This window comes from Orussus abietinus, unplaced genomic scaffold (assembly GCF_000612105.2).
Source record: "Orussus abietinus isolate OABI.00-Male unplaced genomic scaffold, Oabi_2.0 scaffold12, whole genome shotgun sequence".
NCBI lineage: Eukaryota > Metazoa > Arthropoda > Insecta > Hymenoptera > Orussidae > Orussus > Orussus abietinus.
In genome coordinates this window covers 599,322-621,465 of record NW_019395990.1, presented here as the reverse complement: position 1 = coordinate 621,465, position 22,144 = coordinate 599,322, and the positions used below count along the sequence as shown (strand labels likewise).

The 22,144-nt window shown below is 43.7% G+C and overlaps 5 protein-coding genes across 8 annotated transcripts in view; 2 read left to right on the top strand and 3 right to left on the bottom strand.

Annotated features, from left to right (window-relative positions):
- The window catches only part of LOC105698854 (apoptosis-stimulating of p53 protein 1), a 67,774-nt gene extending 59,445 nt beyond the window's left edge, over positions 1-8,329 (top strand). For all 3 annotated transcript variants that reach the window (XM_023434040.1, XM_012423458.1, XM_012423457.1), the window contains 7 exons: positions 208-392; positions 687-1,185; positions 2,011-3,373; positions 5,028-5,813; positions 6,007-6,173; positions 6,248-6,447; positions 6,553-8,329. In XM_023434040.1, the coding sequence (XP_023289808.1) occupies positions 208-392; positions 687-1,185; positions 2,011-3,373; positions 5,028-5,813; positions 6,007-6,173; positions 6,248-6,447; positions 6,553-6,588 (3,236 nt within the window). In that variant the 3' untranslated portion in view covers positions 6,589-8,329. The remainder of the gene's footprint in view (positions 1-207; positions 393-686; positions 1,186-2,010; positions 3,374-5,027; positions 5,814-6,006; positions 6,174-6,247; positions 6,448-6,552) is intronic.
- A 113-nt stretch (positions 8,330-8,442) lies between these two features.
- On the bottom strand, positions 8,443-10,944 carry LOC105698707. Of its 2 annotated transcripts, none has more exons than XM_012423176.2 (6): positions 10,722-10,944; positions 10,398-10,512; positions 10,129-10,309; positions 9,603-10,056; positions 9,205-9,431; positions 8,443-9,130 (listed from the first exon to the last, which is right to left on the bottom strand). In XM_012423176.2, exons 2-6 carry the CDS (start codon positions 10,507-10,509, stop codon positions 9,049-9,051), a joined length of 1,056 nt encoding a protein of 351 aa, XP_012278599.1. In that variant the 5' UTR covers positions 10,510-10,512; positions 10,722-10,944; the 3' UTR covers positions 8,443-9,048. The 2 variants fall into 2 exon arrangements, with proteins under 2 accessions (XP_012278599.1, XP_012278600.1); XM_012423177.2 differs by having other exon boundaries at positions 10,735-10,944.
- A 175-nt stretch (positions 10,945-11,119) lies between these two features.
- On the top strand, positions 11,120-12,744 carry LOC105698765 (DNA/RNA-binding protein KIN17). Its single transcript, XM_012423290.1, has 2 exons — positions 11,120-11,642; positions 11,723-12,744. The coding sequence occupies exons 1-2, from the start codon at positions 11,237-11,239 to the stop codon at positions 12,544-12,546; spliced, it is 1,230 nt and encodes a 409-aa protein (XP_012278713.1). The 5' UTR covers positions 11,120-11,236; the 3' UTR covers positions 12,547-12,744.
- A 147-nt stretch (positions 12,745-12,891) lies between these two features.
- On the bottom strand, positions 12,892-18,425 carry LOC105698762 (ubiquitin-protein ligase E3C). Its single transcript, XM_012423286.1, has 5 exons — positions 18,112-18,425; positions 17,176-17,808; positions 16,561-17,099; positions 14,431-16,481; positions 12,892-14,340 (listed from the first exon to the last, which is right to left on the bottom strand). Exons 2-5 carry the CDS (start codon positions 17,589-17,591, stop codon positions 14,173-14,175), a joined length of 3,174 nt encoding a protein of 1,057 aa, XP_012278709.1. The 5' UTR covers positions 17,592-17,808; positions 18,112-18,425; the 3' UTR covers positions 12,892-14,172.
- A 124-nt stretch (positions 18,426-18,549) lies between these two features.
- On the bottom strand, positions 18,550-22,072 carry LOC105698763 (gamma-tubulin complex component 3). The gene is made up of 11 exons (XM_012423287.2): positions 21,974-22,072; positions 21,691-21,857; positions 21,466-21,601; positions 20,958-21,360; positions 20,392-20,894; positions 20,134-20,326; positions 19,864-20,068; positions 19,570-19,791; positions 19,292-19,423; positions 18,963-19,223; positions 18,550-18,902 (listed from the first exon to the last, which is right to left on the bottom strand). The coding sequence occupies exons 1-11, from the start codon at positions 22,053-22,055 to the stop codon at positions 18,726-18,728; spliced, it is 2,481 nt and encodes an 826-aa protein (XP_012278710.1). The 5' UTR covers positions 22,056-22,072; the 3' UTR covers positions 18,550-18,725.
- Between the last annotated feature and the right edge of the window lie 72 nt (positions 22,073-22,144).

Here is a 22,144-nt window from a genome sequence, read left to right as displayed (position 1 = left end):
CCCACTTTGCGTCGGTCTCCCTCGATCTCTGGTCCCCTCTCTCGAGCAAACCAAAGGGTTAGTCCTCGGGGTCTCCTCGAGGTGCATATCGGCCGGACTATCCAGGGCCAGATGGCTCCGGAGTCCGAGAGGAGATCTCGAGCGCTCCTTTGTCCCCGATCCCATTGTTCTTCCATGTAGCCTAACCTCGGCGCTCTTTGTACACAGCCTCCGACCTGGACTGCATAAGGGCGCTGTTCAACGAGAAGGAGAAGGAGCTCTCGCTGGCGGTCGCCAAGGTCGAGGAGTTGACGCGACAGCTCGAGGAGCTCCGAGGTCGCCACAACAGCGGCGGCAGCCATCTGCCGACCCCTGCCAGCGCCGAACTCGAGAAACTGAGGAGAGAGCTCATGGTGAGTGCCACGTCCTCGAAAGAGAGGACGAAACCCCCCAAGAGAGGAATATTCCCTGTAGAAGGGGTCGCGCGTATCCAGGACTCCCGATCGAGGCCTCTCCGGCCCTAGAAAGCATAAAAAGTGGAGGGTACATCAAGACTCCCCCTGAACGCGCCGGGCGTCACACAGAGCGCGTCCTCGGGTCGCCTCCAGATATTGAATAAAAAATAGCCTGCCCGTCTAATGTGTGATATGGTAAATCGTTTCACAGTTAGATTGCTCTTCCTTCCTGACCATGTTTCCTATTTTCAGTACCGGAACAAGATGAACGAGCAGCAGAACCAGGTGGTGTCGCAGCAGAGACTCGCCCTGGCGCAGCGGCAGGCGGAGATGGCGTCCATAGATGCCAGGATAGCCCAGTTGCAGGGTCGGCTGCAAAAGAAAAGGGCCCTCAATCAGAGACTGAGTCAACAGCTCGGCGGGTCTAATCGCACCGCGGCCAACCCTGGCTTCGCCGACACGAAATTGGAGTTCAACACCGGGGGCAAGCCGCGACCCGCGGGCAACATCGCCGCCATCGAGCCCTACTCCCACATCCCCAACGACAACGACTTCACGCTCAACAAGAACGACCCCAAGTATCAGACCTTACCGTACAACACGAAGTTCGCGGTCAGCTTCAAGTCCGCCGAGGACGACGTCAACAAGAACAAGATCCAGCACAGCGCGAGCGCCTCGCAGATCGGTCAGAGGTCCTTTCAGCAGTTTGGCCACCAAATAGCTCATAGTCAGTCGCAGTCACATATCCAGGGTTGGTATATTATCCGGACCACCTGCGAAGAGGTCCGACTTAATGTAAAATAGGCTGTCGGTTTTTGTAATCGAATTGTCAATTGGGGTATATTTCTTTTTTGTACCCTGAGGTCTAATGATTTTCTTACTCTTGTTAATTTGGCTATGAATGGGGAAGAGCGACAAGTCAGGGTGTGTTAAGGGGTAGCGTGGGGGCACTTCATCACGGGAGGTTTGGAAGAACGAGGGTATGGTTAAAACTGGGGTTTTCAAACTCTTCGGAGAACTTCGTCTGGGTTTAGCTCGCTTAGCTCGAACATGGCGGAGGGGAACTCGCGAGCTCCATGTCCGAGCAGAGCTGCAACGCCGGTTTACGATTGATATAACGTAAGCGAATACGTCATGAGAATGCGAGGTACTCCATTTTCGGCGAAACGAGCTAATTCCCGGGTTTATGGCGGCGTTACGGCGCTCGGGGAATTTACGGGGAATTCCATAACATCGCGTTTACCGATTCCGTAAGATATCGTGCTGGTTGAATTAACTGCATTTATAGACTAGGTGGGTTTATCGACAGCGGGAGTGCGTACTAAGTCTATCAAAAAGATACGACGGATGTTACGGGACGAACCGGGTCGATATTCATCAGCTCCCGAGTATTGAATTTGAAACGGGAAGTTTATAGATTTCATCAACCCCGCGTCTTGTTTGAGCCGCATAAATTGGGCGGCCCCGAAGAGCGATGAATGTTGAATCGTAAAAATGGCGGAGTGAAAATTCATACAGTCCTCGATTGTATATCAAATTGGACAGGCGATTTTACTCCGAATCGATAATTCCCCAGGTCAGTCGCAGCCCCTGGGAACGAACCAGCAGCAGAACAACCCTCAGGGCTTCGGCGTCCAGACCGGGAACCTCCTGCTCAGCAGCAACAACAACAACAATAACAACAACAACGGCTCGGTGCACAACAACCTGGCGTCGGAGAATGCCCTGCAGCTGCAGAACCTCAGGATCCACGGGCACCAGCAGCAGCAACAGCAGCACAACAATCAGCAGCAAAAGCAGCACAGCTCGACGAACTCGTCCAACTCGAGTCTGGCAAGTGGTCAGTCGATTACACAGAATCAGAACCACCGAAATCTCCAGACCCACCAGAAGCCGGTGTCGAGCGTCGCTCCGAGTTTCCCGGTTAAGTCGCCGATCTACCAGACCTCCTCGACGAAGATACACCCCGTGATGCCGCAAACCCTGAGTCTAATCGGGCGAGGCCACCCAGGTAACCAAGGGTACTCGGCATTGAACACGCAGAACAACAACCAGCAGACCACCGGCAGCCAGGAGTCGCAGAACTACTCCTCGAGGCACAACTATCCAGGAATGGGGCAACAAGGGGTGCACGTGCAGACCAGTGGTCACCCTGGGACGTACCAGCAGTCCCAGGGATCGCCGAACTTGGCGCAGAACTCGAGCCTAGTCGCCGCAGGGGGTCCGAATTTCGGGAATTACTCGGCACACAACTACGGTCAGCCGCAAGGCCAGGGCGGGCCGACCCCGGCCAGCAACAACCCCCTGGACCCGCAAAACGAGAGGCTGAAGTTCGACCCGGGGAAGGGGGAGAAGTTCGACCACCTCGTGCCGGGGAAGCACGAGCACCAGGTGAGGTACGACCCCCAGGCGGCGAAGCACGAGCAGCAGGGCCAGCAGATGAAGTACGAGCTCGCCAACCCTCCCGCGAAGCACGACCAGCAGAAGCACGAACATCCGATGAAGTACGAACATCAGGGCTTTAAACACGAGCAACACCCGGGGAAGTACGAGCACGAGAGGGTATTCAAACACGAGTCGCTCGCGAAGTACGATGGAAATGCTAATGGCGCCCTACTCAGGCAGGATGCTAAGTACGAACAGGGCCAGAACAAATTCGTCGACCATCTTGCCGCGAAGTACGAGGCGAAGCACGACCATGCCGCGAAGTTCGAGCCCCCCTCGAAGCTCCCGGACAAACCGTTCGACTACGACAGGACGAAGAGCGACAACGAGAGGAAGGCCGGGTTTCCGGAGATGAAGACCGAGGACAAAACCAAGCCTGCCCTCCCGCCCAAACCCAGCAAGCCCAATCCTCCCCCCAGGTTGACCCACCATGAGAAGGTCGAGGCTGCTGGCGAACTCAACGACGGGAAACCTCCCATTGTCGGCGGCTCGAGGTACCGTGAAAGAGTGACATTCCGCATTTTTCAATCCACAATGCCGCGCTAACGGTTCGCCGGTTTCCCCCTGGCACAATGCCCCGCTAACGCGTAATCCATTTCCAGCTGGAAACGCCGCTTGATGGACCGCCACATAATTTCTAGGGGAAAATAACCAAAGGGTTTGAAGGCTTGGAACGGCTTTTGGCATTCTCTAAAAAGCTCTACGCCGTTGAAAACTTTTAACTGATTATATTCCCAGCGCCTTGGAATTCATACTCGATGGGAATATAATGATATCTATGTGACAGTTCAATAATGTTGAGTATTTTTCACGTAACGCCGAATGACGTTAAAAAATTGCGAGGGTCAGTGCGCGCCTGTGACGTCACCTTAGCGGGGCGGTCTCATGGAATTTTGAATTTCTACACCTTGTGTGGGAGTTATATTTTGGGTGGGTGTTTTTAACAGTGTAGAGTAATGCATTGTATCTCGGTAGATGATTTTCTTGTACGAGTACTCGGGTACTCGACTTTATGATTCGGTTAACAACAAACTCGGTCTGGCGGTCGTTTCGCCCTCGAGTCACCCTGGCCTCTTTCCACCGATCGGCGTATTTCAAGGGAGGAATCGAAAAACGTTTACCGGGTTAATTATAAATGTTAATTAGTCCGCGATCGAATTGGCGAGTGAATCGCAGCCTGTCTGAAATAATAGACACCGAAATAGAACGGGTATGGCCGAGAGACAACAGAACGCGCACGCTAGTAAGTGCGGGGTCTCTGATTGATAGAGACGAGAGTGCGTTGCCTCTTCTAGATCGATCCTCGAGTCGATCCAAGTCTTCCCGACCTGGGGCAACGATTTCCATTTCTCCGTGGCGAGCCTTTAACGTCGCGTGGTCCTCATTACGTGAAAATCGCGGTAGAATTTTCCGGGATTAAAAACAGGGAAAAAGAGAGCCTACTGATAGAGAGAAAAGTGCGTTGCCTCTTCGAGATCGAGTCAACCCGCGAGTAATCTCCTGACCTGGGGCAACAGTTTACGTTTCTCCTTAGCCATCCTTTAACGTCGCGTGGTCCTCATTACGTGAAAATCGCGGTAGAATTTTCCGGGATTAAAAACAGGGAAAAAGAGAGCCTACTGATAGAAACAAAAGTGCGTTGCCTCTTCTAGATCGATCCTCGAGTCGATCCGAGTCTTCCCGACCTGGGGCAACGATTTCCATTTCTCCGTGACGAGCCTTTAACGTCGCGTGGTCCTCATTACGTGAAAATCGCGGTAGAATTTTCCGGGATTAAAAAACAGGGAAAAAGAGAGTCTACTGATAGAGAGAAAAGTGCGTTGCCTCTTCGAGATCGAGTCAACCCGCGAGTAATCTCCTGACCTGGGGCAACAGTTTCCGTTTCTCCTTAGCCATCCTTTAACGTCGCGTGGTCCTCATTACGTGAAAATCGCGGTAGAATTTTCCGGGATTAAAAACAGCGAAAAAGGGAGCCGAAGGCGAGGACGGATAGGTTGGATTTTTTCTCGAGGACATTCCCGAAAGAAATTTTTTTTTAATAAATAGCGACACGATAACGTTTAACGAGTACCTCGTCTTCGACTCTCCCGACCGTTCCGATCGTCATTGATATATTTCTGTATTGTTACGTTTTTCCTGGGTTTCCAGGTCCGATAAGGAGGAGGAGATCCCGCCGATTCCCACGTCGGAGCCTCCGGAGTCGCCAACGGAGACCCAGGTCGGCGGTCATCGAATCATCAAGGCGCGACCTCTGACCCTGAAGAAGGCCCCGCTCTCGGAACAGCCCAAGCTCCGTTATGCGAAGTCGAACGTCCACGTGTCCATAAATCGGCGCATTGAGATGCCCCCGGCGTTCCTGTTCCCGGAGACCGAGATTCCTGCGGATCTTATGCAAACGGAGCAGCAACAGCAGCAACAACAACAGCAGCAGCAGCAGCAAACCCAGCAGCAGCAGATCGCAGACGTGACGGACAGCAACAGTTGCAAGAAACCGGTCCCTGTAGCCGTGCATCCTGAAGAGAACGTCGCCAACGACAAGCTGGAGGACTCGGACATCGTGGACGCGTTGAACGTCATCAACATCGAGGACAAGCTGAAGATCAAGGATGCCGATCGCAGGCCAGAGGGCGAGACGGAGAACAAGACGACGGCGGACGTGATCAGGCGGAAGAAGGGCAACCTGAAGTCGACCACCGGGAAGGCGAACCTCTCGAGGAGGGTGTCTTTCGATCCCCTGGCCCTTTTACTCGACGCAAGCCTAGAAGGCGAGCTAGAGCTCGTCAAGAAGACTGCCAAGGAAGTCGCCAACCCCAGCTCTGCCAACGACGAGGGCATCACTGCCCTGCACAACGCCATTTGCGCGGGTCACCTGGAGATCGTCAAGTTCCTCGTAGAGTTTGGGTGCGACGTCAACGCGCAGGACAGCGATGGATGGTAGAGCCGTTTTCCTTCTATTTCTCCTAATTTTTCTTCCTTAAACTCGAGGCGCTTTCCTGGCCTTCCTGGGCAAGAGGAGACTTCCCGGTTAATTAAAGCCCTGAGAGGCACCGTTCCCCGTAGTCGGTCCCCAACTTTAACCTTCCCTCGATGCCTTAGCTCTCGATTAATAATTCTTTCCCACTCGCAGGACGCCCCTCCATTGCGCCGCCAGCTGCAACAACCTCGCCATGGTGAGGTTCCTGGTGGAGCATGGGGCTTGCATTTTTGCGACCACCCTGTCCGACCACGAGACCGCCGCCGAGAAGTGCGAAGAGGACGAGGAGGGCTTCGATGGGTGCTCGGAGTACTTGTACAGTGAGTTTGTGGACTTTTCCTCACCTTGTTCGTCCTCTTCTTGTGGGAGCGTTCTAATGCTTCTTGTCCCCCAGGTGTACAGGAGAAATTGGGCATCATGAACAACGGCCAAGTCTTCGCGGTCTTCGACTACGACGCGCAGCACAGCGACGAGCTCTCCCTGAAGAATGGAGATTCCCTGGTGGTTCTTCGAAAAGGAGACGACAACGAGAGGGAATGGTGGTGGAGCAAACTCGGCCACAAGGAGGGCTACGTGCCTCGCAACTTACTAGGCGTAAGTTTTTAATTTCCTATTAGATGGTAAAATAATTAATAGGGGAGACGCGTTATCGAGCTATCTCGTGCGTACCTTGGTAACGATGGTTGGCTTTCCTTCCAGCTTTACCCCAGAGTGCAGCCGGCCAAGGCGGACTGAAGATCTTCCGTATCTGCAAGCAACTAGTAATATCCGAACATTTATCACCACAGTATTCAATTTGCAGCTTTATCGTTAGGTATTGTAGATTAGTACGTTATAAATATTATTTTATTTAATGACCACGCGGGTCACGCGTCCGTGGAGAGCGCTAAATTCGAGGTTTTTTTTTTTTGTTCTCAAAGTTTTATACGATTAAGCTAGCGGGACGTCGACGGTCGGCTCCGTGCCGGGAACGCCTCCGTTCCTTCTCTCTTCTTCCTACCTTTTTTTTTTCCTTCTTCGTTCTTTTAATTTCAAATTACGACGCCCCATAAATCGTTCCAACCGAGCCCGTACGCGTTATTATACAGTGTAGCCGCGCGCGAAATTATTTTTATTATCTCCCTGTAGCGTATGCAACTTTTATATTACAGAACCGAAGCTTGAGAGAGAGAGAGAGAAATAGGGGGAGAAGCAATTGCGTTACCTTGCGAGACTCGCTTGGGATTAAGGGGACGTGAAAGTCACATCCGAGAAGTCGATCGTTCATGTAACTTTTCTCCAAAGAAGCTGTACCGAATCGTTTCAGACTTTGTAACATGAACACGGAGGCTACAAGTAAGGCTCTGGCACTCATGAAATTTCACTCTTCTTTATTATAAAGAATTTAAAAAATATCTATGAACAAATTTAAAAAAAAATGGAAATTTCATGGGCGTGAGCACTTTCGTTATAGAGTTCATATTCACGTTGTAAAGTTGAAAACGATTCGGTACACCCGGTTAGGAGAAAAGTTTCATAAACGAGAAGTCTCCGATGCCACTTTCGCATCGCCTTAACCACGTAAGGATTATTCTTCGTTTCGATCCTTTAGATCTTGAGGCCGACAGCCAGGAAGTGCATAAAAATAGAGAGCTGGATGACACGTTCGGCTCTGTATTTATTATTGTAACTTAGGCGATATCGTCGCAGGAATCAATCGGAGAAAATGTAGGCCCAGGATATTCTGTCGAGGAGTTGAAGAACGCGCATCTCGAGGAAGGGACGCGCTTCGTCGAGAGCAAGGGTCGGCCGGATTTGCGCGACAATGGAGGACAGTCCGATCCGAGTCTTACTTCCGCTGATCCTTCGAAATGTTCACTTTCTTTTAGATTTTAACTTGCCAAGCATATACTCTGTACATACTGCGCGTGACCAATCAGTACCCGCGGATATCGTGTTCTCCGATTCCGGCGCGATCGGGACCTTTCGCCCATTGCGACGTTGTAAACTTTTTAGATTTGTTTCACCTAAACGACCTAGTTTAGATGAAGTCAGATTTCTTTTGTTCCGTACAAAACACCTCTTGTTACGTTTTACTGCGAGAAATTTTCCAAGTCCGACCGAGCGCCTTGGACTTTGAAAATGTTCCTAAAGGTATATGTATTCTAAGCTTGCCAATATGTATATTTTTAAATCCCATCCGGGCCGTTCACCGCTGGCTCGAGGATCCCTGAAATTTCGGTAAAGATTAGCTCTTCCGTCTAGAGAAATTTTTTTTTTCTTAGGCCGTAGCGATCGATACGTAGATTCTAATTGCGTTGTTGTATAAGTAGACATCACATTCTCATTACACGCGACACATAACACGGTCACGGGCCTGACGGAAAATATTGATTACTGATAAATGAAATACGTGCCTTTAAAAGTAATAATGACGACATTATGTAAAAGATTGCACGATATATTATGATGAATAAATTGTTTTTACTAAAACTTATCCATCGACGAAGAGAATATGTTTCCTCTGCGAAGGTTAATTTTCTGAGATAGTGATAATGTGGCTTACGGGGTACAATTATGTCATCGGAGGGTGGATAAGTGTACGAAGGATGTAGCACACAATCGTTTATTTTGTGGAAAAATATGGTAAGTGGAACATACTCTGGAAACCTAAATATTTCAGTCAATCGCAGTGGAGGTTTAGACGAAAGTAAACTACAGCGTGCCAAATATTTCCTGGCATTCGAAAACTTAAATTGCTTTCTCTCGTTGGGATTGTCTGCGTACTAAGATATAATGATAAGTTGATCATGGATGTATAAAAATACAAATTCATTCTGCTTATTAGCGCACCATTGGGTTACTTACAAAGTGTACTTCATTTTATAGAGAACCTGAGATCCGCGAGCTTAGTGAACATTTCATTAAAGATATTACGGGATATCTGTACAAAATGTAAATCACAGGAACAAGTCAAAGAAAACAGCTACATAGGTTTTAAACATGCCGAGAAATAAACCATGCTCGTGCTATAAAACCTTATATCAGAAAATATAGTAGAACATTTCTCGTAGTCCTCGTTTCTCCGTAGAAATGTATATCTAGAGAGATAGAGTCATAAATAACATCTGACTCCCCAACGTCTAACATATATAAAACGAATTAAAAATATATATGCATTATTACATATATATTATGTTTCCGTACTGTACGAATTTAGTGATCACCCCGTTTTGCATCTTTGATCAATTTCAAACATACTGTCAGATCTTCACAGTCCGCGATCATTGTTTCAAGTCTGTAAAAGGAATCCAGTTCGATTAACATTCGGTTGCAAAATCGCGGGCTACGAAGGATGGTAAAAAAACTCACTTTTTGTGATACGCATCTAGTGTCGACGTTACAAATGTACCGCTTTTAAGAGCTTCCATGCAGAATTCTGCCAAAATTTTGAAACATCTTCGAGACGTATCGTCAGAACCTTGATACTCCCATTGTGGTAAATCCTTAGTAATATTCCATGCTGCGAAGACATACTGCATCACTGCTGTCCAGTGTTCAGATTCCAAGAGCGTGGTACCTTGTTCTGTCACAGATTTCTGCGTGCAAGAAACATGCAAGACTTGATTAACTTAAAGCCCATTTGTTTAATTTACCCGAGAAAATGTCATTCGAAACCTTCACTCAAGGGTCCCGAAGAGTAGCTTGCTTGAAATAAAAAATTCATCATGAAATGTTACAAGCATTCAACATATTTCATGCTAATATACCTGGTATGCATCCAAGTGAATATATGCTCTGCCATAGCAAGGCTCGTCCAAATCGGAAGATCCTACAGTCGTGTGAATATTTTGTCTCAAGATGTTCAACCTTTCCCGTAAAGGATGGATATCTGCGATGGGCATCATATTTAGCAAAACGTCTCTTAATTTTTCATTAGTCAATAGACCGTCTTCCTGCATCGAGACAAGGTCCATGATCATCTTTACAAGTTGCTCGTGACTAAGACCACGTAATCCTTTCACTAAATTTCGATTGAATTGTTTCTGGGAAGAAGAATCGTTTCCCACGGATGTCTGGCACTCGGAAGTGGGTTTCCTTTTTTCGGGAGTAGCCAACTGAGATTCTGCACTATCACCCAATAAGAGTCGTTTCCTCGGTGTATTTCTGAGTAATGTAGACTTCCTTGGACTTTTGACTGGAGTTCGATCCCTCGAGCTCAGACTGGAAAATACAATTCATTCAATACCTTATTAAATAAAATATTTGTCATATTTAGAAGCTACTACTAATTACCTGAAGAGACTGTCCCGTTTACAAGCATCGACATCTGGAGACCAAACGATCGTCTTTCGCCGACGACCACGTTTCTGAATTACAAGTTCATCTGGACTAAGTGCTGGACTCCACGAATCGATACCGTGTCTACTATTAATAACATTGTCCATTGCATTAACTTCTACAGAAATAGCTTCTCCTGTAAAAACAATATCAATAATTAAAACAATTTGTACAAAATATTTTCTCTTTAACTCATAAGAATAATTACCAACTACAAAACATACCAGGTGAACCTGCAATGCTTGTCATGTCTGGAATTACTGCTAACGCCTGACGTCCAGATCGTCTTCGCTGTACATCCGATCTACGTAAAGAATCTCTAGTAGGAGTACTCATTTTCTGTGAAAATTAATGAAATCTTGTTACATTGATAGGACTTACGGTAATGAATAGAAAAGAGAAAAATTAAACAAAGCCAACGTTATCAATATTCACATGAATGAGGTTCGTATGAGTTCGAAATTAGCGTGAACATAAAACACAAAATACACCCTTCAGTTACAACGCAACAAGTAGTTCTTAACAATAAGTGATAGCAGTAACAATACCGTAAATACTTGCTGAGCATAAATCGAACTAGTCTGTCATGTAAAGTACATGAACGTAGTTTTCTCGTTGCAGACGACTAAGTCGCGGTTAATAATTATTATCGCCAGCCATAACTGACTTATTTCTCACGAAATTAACGATATTTTACATCACAAAATTAACAGGTAACACAATTCGACAGATATAAAAAGCGGGAATTGGTTAGGTGCGTCACTCATGATTTTCGCGCGCGTTCATTGGTCGAACATTTCTATAGATCATCCACCTACGAGGTTAACATAAAGCGAACACAGTGCCCTCTAGCGAAGGCTCACCAAAGCATTAAAATAAGTGCGCATTAGAAATATGAACACGTCCCAATTCATAGTTACCTCTGAAACAAGTGAGCACATTCATAACCGTCTTTTTATTCTCAATGACAAACGAAGAAACGGGACTTCGTTTATGTCATTCCTGGTTGTTAGGTTAGTATGCTGAAATTGGAGTCAGTGAGGATTTTTAAAAGGAAACAATCATGGGAAAGCACGAAGTGGGGACGCCAAAGTACATCGCGAACAAGATTAAAGCCAAAGGCTTGCAGAAGTTGAAATGGTTCTGCCAAATCTGCGAGAAACAATGTCGGGACGAGAATGGATTCAAATGTCATACAATGTCAGAATCCCATCACCGTCAATTATTATTGTTCGCCGACAATGCTTCACGCTATATGGACCAATTTTCTCGAGAGTTCTCCCAGGGATATTTGAATCTCTTGAAAAGGCAATTCGGCACGAGAAGAGTCCCAGCTAATAGAGTCTACCAAGAGTACATTGCGGACCGAACTCACGTTCACATGAATGCTACTATCTGGCTCAGCTTGACAGCCTTCGTCAAGTGGCTTGGACGTACTGGACAGTGCGTCGTCGACGAGACTGAGAAAGGTTTATATATAGCTATATTTGTGCACCTTATTAGAATTTAATCATCGATGACAGTAATCGTAATCGAATGCTTCTTCTAGGCTGGTTCGTAACATACATCGACCGGGATCCTGAAACGCTGTTAGCTCTAGAGAAAAAGGCAAAGAAACAAAAGATGGACAAAGACGACGAGGAACGGACGATGGAGTTCATTGAAAAGCAAGTAGAAAGAGGTCGTCAAGAGATGGACGAACAGTCTAATTATAAGGTACCTCTGGTACGTCCAGAAGATGACGCACCGCTTATACTGGAGATGAAATTGAAGCCAAAGGCTCTACCAGTTCCTAAACTCGATACCATCTTTTCCTCTAAACTAAATCCGTCGAATAAACGTAAGCGATCTGACGAAATAAAAATTGAGAATGACGACAGTTACGACAAATTTGATATTCCATGTAAATCAAGTTGTAATAGTAAAAAGGAGAAGAGAGACAATAAGTCAAAATCGAGATCTGTCAGCAAAGAACCCATGGACGTGAAATTAAAAGACACACCTGCCACGATTGGCTGGTTGAGAAGTGGCTTAGTGGTAAAAGTGGTAACTAAAAGTCTCGGGGAAAAGTATTACCGTGCTAAGGGTGTTATACAGGACACAATAGACGATTTCAAATTTCTTGGGAAAATAAAGTTGACAACGCCTGAAGTAGTCGAGGGACATGTGTTGAAAATTGACCAAGAACATTTGGAGACTGTAATACCAGCCATTGGGAAGGAAGTACTAATATTAAAGGGGAAGTATGCTGGATGTACAGCGATTGTGCAAAAAGTGCGTGTTGAAGAGTACAGTATCGATGTCGAACTGAAAACAGGAGATATCGTGAAGAGATTACCTTACGAAGACGTTTGTAAATACGTGCATCGATAATTAATATAAATTCTAGGCACAGAGTACCTTGTAAAATACATTATTTCTAATTTCGTTGTGCCCTTTTAAAAGAGCACATACCATAAAATTCTTGAAGACTGTTGCTCAGATCTGAGTCCCAATTGAATCGTGGATAGAAAAAATGAATTTAAAGGAGATGTTAAAGAAATCCAATTTTTCAACAAGAACTTGACATAATTTTAAAACAATTCGAATGTTACAATACTGTATGATTTTTTTTCTATGTATTGATTGTAAATAAACGAAAAAAAACGATACAAAACAATATCCTCTTAATTTCCCTGTACTATGCGGCAGTTAAAATTATTGAATCTTGCGATAATCTCTAAGATATCCCTAATGCGGAAATGGATTTATTTACATCAATAGAACGCCTATGCAGATACACTTAACGTATACACCTCTTACAGTGTGCACATTCAATATACACAAATGTGTGGTAAATATAAAACATAAGAATGTACATCATTTACAGACCAGTTCAAGAGATAAAAAGTTGCAACAAAAATATATATGACTGTGTATAGTATATCGAACGGTATGGTTAACTCTTAACAAACAACACTCGCAGTTAGTGCCACTACTGGTATGTGTGTATGTGTACGCTGTTTAAATAATTGGCCCCTCGATACAGTATTGTTCGCCTTCTTGACCGTGTTAATAACTGGTTTTTCCTTTTCTGATTTCTTCATTTCACTGATATACCCAATAATTCAAAAATACTTAATTTAAGTCCTAACGAGTACTCTTAAATGTATCTGTACTTCCTAACTCTTATATCTGTACCGATCTGACCTAACTCGTAGATTCAATCCGAGTTGGCCTTGCCAACTGTTCACTCTTTATTGTTACACTCACGTAAATGTCACGTAATATACAGTTAACTAGAAAACATAAATATAATAGGTTACAGGGATGATCTAATTTACGCTTTCAAGTGATCAAAGTGAAGTTATGCAACACTTGTCTCAGGGTGATCCAGTAGAAATGTTAGATCTATTTCCTTGTAAAGTAGCATCGGTGAAGTCGAGCCTGCGATCCCAATTCGTGCTATTTTATTGTACATACAATGAACACGATTCGTCACTAAGATGACGCGACTTCCAAAATAAACTGCCACGAAAGGTAGAAGAATTTCACGTACTTTTGTACCAGTAATCGAGAACCGATTACTCTAAGAGAATTTGATGCATCAAATTCTACATTAGTTCGTAGAAAAAATGTCTAATATGCGAAAACGAAAAGTACCTACAGCTTGAATAGGCCGCTGAAACATTTCAACCATACTGCCTCGTTTAATAACCTTTCAAGTTTCAGCACTAACTCTTGGCATAGATTTTTTTTCTCACCAAACTTTAATATACACATTGTTACGTTATTCACATATCAAATTGTTGGGTAACGTAAACCTTAGAGTCGACCGCAGTGCCGGACAACACTTAAGGGAAAATATTTAAAAATATCTGAAATGTTACTTTCCTTACCACGACACAGCAATTTGAAGATCGCTCGAGCCAATATTCTTTAGAGTGCAAATACTCAATCTTTTTCTCTCGAGATTTGAGTCTTGTCCGTGATCACGGGTCTCAGGTAATTACAAACTGTCTAACTAAGTTCGAATCCAGCACCAGCTTGGATTGCGTAAAGAAGTTTCTCACGTAGTGTCTTCTCGTCAGGAAACTCAGGCAGTTTCAGTAAGTTCATGCAAGTGCTAGAAGTTGGTAACCGATCGCTACTGTCCACATGCTGGATACAGAACGGAGGATCAAGTTCCTGTGGAAATTAAAAGAGAAGGGATTAAATTTTAAAGACTACTCTAAAAGAATAACAAAAAAATAAAAGAACAGTGTTTTGAGCTCATACCTTGAATCCAAGTAAAGGTGGTCGACTGCAACTCGTGACGAACTTAAGTAGTTGGCCTTTCTGGGTGTCGTCAAACTCTTCAACAACCTTCCAGAATGCAGCGATGGTAGGATGCTCTAGAGTATACCCTCCGGTATAATTAGTATGCTGTTTGAGATCGTTAACGTCCACAGGAATTTGCGCCCCGGAGATCAGTACTTGCAGCTCCTTGTTGTTGAACATTTGCAGCCAGTCAAGAGGCACTACATTACCAATCCCTTGCCTGAATGCATAACACTGCGTTCTGATCTGTTTATTCAGTTTATAATCAGCCATCAAGTGGATGTACTCGATACGGTTATGATTTGTCACTGGAATATTAGCCCCGCTGGGTTTTAACTCGTCCACTCTCCTTTCACCAAGTTCATCTGATAGCACTGTAAAGTCCAATCCCAGATCAGTCACGTCACCTTTGTAACTCTTCAGGTAGAGAAGATTTCTATACATTATCGGATCCAGCGAGTCAAGATGATGCACGTCAACATTGGCCTGTCTACCAACGATCTTTGAGAGGAAGAACTCAGCGAAGGGCAGTTCGACAAGTAAATTCTCATACAAAGCCTTTCCTAGGATCCTGCCGATGAAGTAGTAATGTTTCGGAAAATCCTCCACCAGGAGGTGAACCGTAGGGTTGGGATAGAGCATATTGTCTCTGGTGAGCCGAAAGAAGCCTCGGTTGGGGTCGAAGCTTGTCTTGAGCAATTCCGACAGAAATTCCCTGAAGAGACCTCCTCCATCGACTCCAGCCTCGTTCAAGCCAGCCGCATTCACCAATTGCACGCGCATTTTTAACCTCAACTCTGATTCGTTCTCGGGCGCCAATTTCTCAAAGGCGTCTTCGTAGAGATAATTTCTTCTGACAGCTATTTCAATCGACGGTCCCTGCATGAAGTTGGTCAGTTCGCCTTGTTTCTCAAGCTTGTCCCGATAGATCAGAGATTGAAACACTATGACGCGATCGTTGAATGGTACCACAAACGGTACCTCCCGAAGAAGAGTCAGTGTCCTAACTTCTTTTGTTGAGAGTGGCGGACCCTCTTCCAAGTCTTCTCTCGTGAAAGCCCTCAAACCTTGGAACGGCACATAACCTCTCAGTCTCCTGCGGCGCAAGGTGAAATCCTGAGGTTTGTCCAAAGGTATCACAATGTTCGATGCTATCCAGTGGTTTTCAGGGCAATAACGTTTCCTCAGATCACGAGAGTGCAACTGACGCAGCAGGCCCACCGTCACTTTAAACAAATGAGCCCAAGTTTGGGTGTATCGTTGTGTCTGCATCGCTACCACTGAGGATACGCCACGCACTGCATTCTTGTAATTATCTCTCACTGTCGGTCTGGTGTCTGGAAATGCGAGCTCCACTAATCCTAGACATACTCCTTTCAGATGACTCGACAGCGAGACTAGAACCGATGTGGTAAATGGCATCGTCTGCTGTTTCTGGCACTCCCACTTATCTTCTTCCTCAACGAAAAATTCTGAATCATGCAGGGTGGCAATGAGAAGGCTGAACAATGAACAAAACACCGCCAGAAGAGGAACGATCCTCTTGGTGTCTTCTGGCGACAAGGCGATTCCACGGGATATCACTTGAAGGAGCGGAGTGTCACTGCCGAAGAGGGAAGTTTGTCTTACCGACAACAGAATCATCCACAGGTTCCTTAGGAAGATCGGTTTAAAGGCCAACATGTAGAGAAGCTTGTACTTATGGATGGCGAGTTTGTCGGCAACGAGAAGGTTATGACAGATCTGGCACAGTGGCTGTAGCAAGGCCGAATCCTCTGTTCGATCCACCACAGAAAGGATTCCCTGCACTCGGTGATCAGCATTTATCATTTCTATACAGTCCGATAGTGCATCGGATTTTTCCTCATCGATGGTTTCCATGTCGGTATCCCCATCGGAGTCCTCTCCATTGTCGGTAGGTTTTTCCAAGTGGGGTGGAGAGATAGCAAAACTCAATTTCGCAAACACCCTGAGGTATTTTATTAAAGAATCCTTGCAGGCTCCAGAGGCTGAAGTCAGAATATTTTTATGTTATGACAATATCCACCTGGACAGCATATTGTAAAGAAAAATAAAGTATCTACTTACAATATTGTATAGGCTCTAGTAAGAGAACAGAGTATAGCAAGTATGTCGTAGGTTCCATATCAAGCCTGTCGATGCAGTCAATCAGCTCGGCATAAGGGAAATCTTTTGGCTCTGACAAAGCGGGAAGGATGAACATTCTGACAGAATCAGACATCTTTGGCGAGAGCACACTTGCACAGAAATTACGCAAGATAAGCACTGAGTACTCGCTGTTACAGTCCATGCGATGAATCAGATCCAATGGTTGCTTCATCATGTCTAGGAGGCACTTTGCCAATGGCGTTGGAGGAACTGATGTACTCTCGAGCATAGGAGGTACTTTCTCATCTACTAAGCATTTAATTTGTTGGAAGTAACCATTCGCTGCTAGATAAATGTATACATCTTCCAGGTATCTGTCTGTTTGTTCTTTCAGAATTTTCTCTACTTCCTGTCGCATGGTAAAAACCTCCAAAACCCTCAAAGGTATTGCCAATGAATGAGTGCTTTCAGAAGATGACTTGCCAATGCTATATTGCATGCACAAGCGAAGGACCCATCTAATGATAAAAAAAGAAATTGTATTACTATGAACTTTGCAGTATTAGAACATGCACATAACGTAACTGAACATACCGTAACCTCCAAAACCAGATAGTTGAATGAGTAGTCGACTGCTTAATCTCTTCATGATTCTTCAAAAAATGCTGAAAGATCCAAATTAGCCGATTCCCATCCCGTGACTGATTGTAAAAGAACATCAACTTCCGAATAAAAGGAACTAATTCCTGTAAATTCCTAAGCTTGCCACCAATAGATTGGTACGCAGTATCAAAGTTATGTCTTTCATGCTGGTGTACCAGTTTTCTCACTAGAAAACTACGCACGTGCGCTTGTACTTTGACAGCTGCATCATGCTGCCTTCTGAGTTGCTCTCGTTTTGATCGTTCATTTTGAGCATGTTGTAGCAACGCCGTTTTTTCGCTCCTTCTGCTCGCCCCTGCGAGATTTTGCTGTGGCTTACGTCTGTAATCTCCTTCAAAACTATACATGATGCCGTTTCTTGATAAAAACCAGTTTATTTTTCTTTCTACTTGATTCTTTTACATTTCTCTGTTCCCAAATATGCACTCATTGTTTCCTTTCAGTTTACTAGTAATCATTTCTTGTGCATACATTTAAGACAAAGCAGAACGTACTCGACCTTAGTAAGTAGTACACCTGCTTATTAATTGTGTGTAAATCTGTATATCACGTACTACACATAGCCTAGACAATAAAAAGATGGACTTAACGATTTATTATCTATACAGAGGACTCATTATATAAATTAATATACTCCGAAATATAGGCATTACTTCCCTCGATCATCGGACGAAATTCCAATTTTCATTTAGGCTTCATTAACTTAATAAAATTAATTGTATCAAGAATCAAAGGTTTTAGTTAAAAATAGCCTAACCTGCACGTACGATTGTTACAAAATTTAAAACATTCTACGAACCCACACTTTACTACAAAAAGATCAGAGATTCAAAAACTGCCGATTAATTGTGGTCATTAAGATTGTACCTTCTAGGCATGTTCTTCCTAATTTCCTTGAAAAATCTCGTGTCAAATGTGATCTCATGAACGACGAGGTTCAACGTATTAGTTTCTTCTCCTTGTGCAAGGATTCAAGTTTTGTCAAGTCTTTACATAAATGCCGTGCTTTTAACCTGATACACTCGAATTCTACTACTTCATTCTCCGTGAGAATGAAAAACAAGAATAATAAATTACACTCCGTTCGCATTAGGCCAGTTTACATCGTGACATTCGGTTCAAGATGGCATAAAATAAAGAGTAGCAGAGAGTGTCCATAACCCACGTTTATCTACAAGCCTTGACCACCTAAAGGCGGCATACCGAAGCTGTTCCACCCTTAGTCGTAGACAGTTCGTTACGCGGCAAATTCAAATGCTACCTACAGGATTCGATTACTCTATAACACTAGAGATGAGTTGGGAGAAAGTTAAATTGTATTTATTACGAAGTGACTGTGAGCCCGTTCCTCGAGCCACAGTTATCAAATTATAAACATTTTGTTATTTATGGCTTCAAATGATCAGCCTCTTAGTAATGTATGAAACTGATCCATTAGAATAATTACAGTGGAACGCAGAAAGCATCCTCCGTAATAATGGTCACTTGCACGCCAGGAATATCTGTTCGCTTTGTCGACGGTGTTGGTAGGTTAACGGTGCAACTAATCTGCTATCTTTGCTCTTGTAATACTCATTAAAATCCAGCCGAACACTGAGCAACTGAAGAGACGCATCCTCTGCAGAAGCGAGCATTAGGAGGAACTTTTGTACTCGGTCCTGGAATTAGGAGGTAAGTTTCTCAAATAGTTCCACAACAAGGTAATCACCATTCTTTACCTGATACATCCTCGACAAGAATTTAAGTTGAATCGAAAGAGTGTTGAGGTACTTTGTGAAAGCTGTTTGTCGCTCTGCATTCTCTGTGTCATCACTAGTACATTTTCCCCACTGCTTTGTCTGTTCACTTGTTTTATCAACGAATTTGTCGATCCTGTTACGTGCTTCGTATTCCTGCATAGTTCTAGCTAAGAAGGTTTCCTCAAGATTTTGCAACTCCAAAATTGGACCATAGACAGAACGTAGATGATCCATCAGTTCCTAATTTATGTCGATCCATGTATATTGCAAGAATTATTGTTATAAAATATGCTAAAATAAATATTCACCTTAGATTCCTCGTCGAGTAGAGTGCCATGCCGTACTGACTCTACAAAATTCGTGTGTGCCGCAATGATTTCATCAAGGGACGCAGCCTGTCCGAGTTGTTTTGCAAACGTATCCCAAGAACATTCGATAACCTAAAAATGCTTACTATTACACCGATTAAACATTCATGCTGAATTAATAAATTTTGGTTTGCATTTAAGCGAAGAAATGGAAAAAACACAAAAATTAAATTGCACAGCCTATAAACAAATCAGCGTGCATGTTCATGTAAACTTACTTCAAAAAGGAAATAATACTGCATTTGATGCACCAGGTGTACCATACTACTAGTAATAAGATGAATATGATTCTGTATAGGTAAGACTTCGGGCATCTTCCTGAACATCTTTGCAGATGTGATCTGTTGATTCCAGATAGTCGATAGAATGGATTCCATTCGTTTAGCTCGCCACAGTGCAAAAAATACCGTTTGGTATGTTTCTCTACATGGCGCAAGAATCTATGAAAAAAGTTACATGATAAAATTTCTAAATAATGTCAGCATCCCGGAAATTGTAATGTGAATATTTACTGTTCCAATTGGACCCGCAACATTATAGTCTAAGACGAAGACGTCCCAACCAGTTTCATTTTCAGATGGAGCGAGGAACCTTACATCTAAACGTCTCTGTACATCTAATTCATCGAATTTCATGCTAGTTGCTCTAATTGCTGTCTCCAAAATTGAGGCGATGTTATGCGGATACAGGGAATTTGCTGGTTTTGCTAATTCAGGCCTGCAACATACAAAAAATAATAGGTTTATTAAATGACTACTTATTTTGTTATCGATGAAACTCACTCGAGTAAATGCATGAGATGCTGAACGAAATGACCCTGGCCGAGTAACAAGTATCCCTTGATTCCCTGTAAATGGTCCATAAGTTGATACTGCTTAGTGAGAACTTCAACGACTCTAGTAGAGGTCTCTTTATAAGCTGTGTTCATCATGGTCTGCAAACGCCCATCAGGATCCATATCAAAGAACGCATCGACTGTAAAAAGCAATGAGTGTTTAGGTGTTAAGAGGATTAAATAATTAATAAGTGATTGGAGTTACCTTTAAAGTCGTCTGCCCCATTTTTGAATACACTTGCATTGCGCTCTTCCAAAGGTGCAAAGTCTTTGCAAACTTCCCGTAGGAAATTAATACTCTTTCCAGTACCCAGTATTTGCCTGGCTTGTGACTTGGATATGAAGGAAGGAACCATCGCGTCTCTGACCTGGTACTTCTCGTGCCACATTCTTTCACCAGCCACATCTGCACAGGCTTCTACAAAGAACTCATTAAATGGATCGTCTAATTCACCATCTACGATCCATCTCAATAACATATTGCAAAGAGGGTCGCAGACACTTTCCAGAATTCTCTTCACTAGTTTTTGTACACCACGATCTCCATGATGGTTGAAAGCATATACTGCTGAAGCTAAAGCTCCACCTTTCCTTCCTTGACAGGCTCTGATAATACTTGCCAACCACTTTAAAGATTCCAAAGGATCGTATGCCCAAACATGTAGATGAGAGAGCGTTACGTTGTACAATCCAGATGAACTTTGTGCTCTAAACAAGGAAGGAAAGCAATGTCACTTTTTGTAAATTATTTAAAAGAAACGGTCTTCGTACCTATTGAGTTCCTCTTGTACGATGGCAATGAACCTATAATAATCAGTCAGTTCATGATTTAGCGCAGCAATGAAGCTTTCCACGACGCGACCAGCACCAGTCATTGACATTCTTTCCAAACCCCTTTTTATTACATTATATAAATAACCAAGTTCACTGAGCCTCAGTACTGCTTGTTTGTGTGATCTGTTCATGCTCACAGTTGGATCAATTTGAAATCCATAATTTGGGTCTAATTTGAGAATTCTTCCCTCAATTCCTTGGAAGGAGTATATCAAATCTTGAACGATTAAATCTTCAGAAATGCAGTCCTCGTTAAGTATCCTACTAGGACCACATATACTTGAATCTGTGCTCAGTGAGACTACTTGTGCATGAGTACACGATGTTTGAGATGATTGACCTGACAACAAAATTTGTAATAATTTCAATACGAGATTAATAAAAAATAATCCTTACTAAAATAGCCAGTTCATGCTGTACACAATAAATACAAATCAATACTCACCACTTGCAGGAAGAGGTGCAGATGTAGCTAAAGCTAATCTCATATCTGGGATTGAAAAATTTCTCTCCCTAATTTGGTCTGGCGATTGACCAACGTATAATAGAAATAATAGAATACTTATCCTATTTTTAAGTGGCTGCAAAGCGTACGGAACATATTGTTTACAATTAATAATATCGTTAGACCTTAGTATGCATTTTAAACATTTTTCCCTGAAATATTTACCCCATCTTTCAAGTTATTATGAAGTTTATCAAATTGTAGAGCATCTTGTAACGAGAGTTTGTCGCGAATAAGGCTTGCCACTGTAACTTCATCCTCTCGTAATGTTTCCGAGCCTTGTGCCGAAGACAGTACACCCAGCGATAGCCGCAAAAGTTTTCGTATTACTTCTGCAAATTATAAAGACCTTAATTTTAGAATTAACTTTTGAAACTCTCCCTCCATCAACCTGCATGATTATAAATCAAGTGCAATCTAGAGCGGGAGAATATACAAACAACCTAACCTGGCTTTTGTTCACCACATAACGATACAACTAATTTCTGCACCAAGTCAGCGATTGTCTCGGCTTCTGTTACACTCATCATTGTTCTCAGTACATTCGAAAAATATGTATCAGTTATGTCGAGTTGAAAACAGTACAATGTACATCATCTCTGCATGATTTTAAGCTGCA

Excerpts from the sequence above, each read along its gene's own strand:
- LOC105698765 (XM_012423290.1), top strand. The coding sequence starts at position 11,237 with ATGGGAAAGCACGAAGTGGGGACGCCAAAGTACATCGCGAACAAGATT. Across the intron at positions 11,643-11,722 it reads CGTCGACGAGACTGAGAAAG|GCTGGTTCGTAACATACATC; the intron begins GTTTATATATAG and ends TGCTTCTTCTAG.
- LOC105698763 (XM_012423287.2), bottom strand. The coding sequence starts at position 22,055 with ATGATGAGTGTAACAGAAGCCGAGACAATCGCTGACTTGGTGCAGAAA. Across the intron at positions 21,361-21,465 it reads TGCACCTCTTCCTGCAAGTG|GTCAATCATCTCAAACATCG; the intron begins GTGAGTATTGAT and ends TTTTGTTGTCAG. Across the intron at positions 19,224-19,291 it reads TACTCGACGAGGAATCTAAG|GAACTGATGGATCATCTACG; the intron begins GTGAATATTTAT and ends GACATAAATTAG.
- LOC105698707 (XM_012423176.2), bottom strand. The coding sequence starts at position 10,509 with ATGAGTACTCCTACTAGAGATTCTTTACGTAGATCGGATGTACAGCGA. Across the intron at positions 10,310-10,397 it reads AAGCATTGCAGGTTCACCTG|GAGAAGCTATTTCTGTAGAA; the intron begins GTATGTTTTGTA and ends TTGTTTTTACAG. Across the intron at positions 10,057-10,128 it reads AAACGGGACAGTCTCTTCAG|TCTGAGCTCGAGGGATCGAA; the intron begins GTAATTAGTAGT and ends TGTATTTTCCAG.
- LOC105698762 (XM_012423286.1), bottom strand. The coding sequence starts at position 17,591 with ATGTATAGTTTTGAAGGAGATTACAGACGTAAGCCACAGCAAAATCTC. Across the intron at positions 17,100-17,175 it reads ATCTGGTTTTGGAGGTTACG|ATGGGTCCTTCGCTTGTGCA; the intron begins GTATGTTCAGTT and ends TTTTATCATTAG. Across the intron at positions 14,341-14,430 it reads CACCTTTACTTGGATTCAAG|GAACTTGATCCTCCGTTCTG; the intron begins GTATGAGCTCAA and ends TAATTTCCACAG.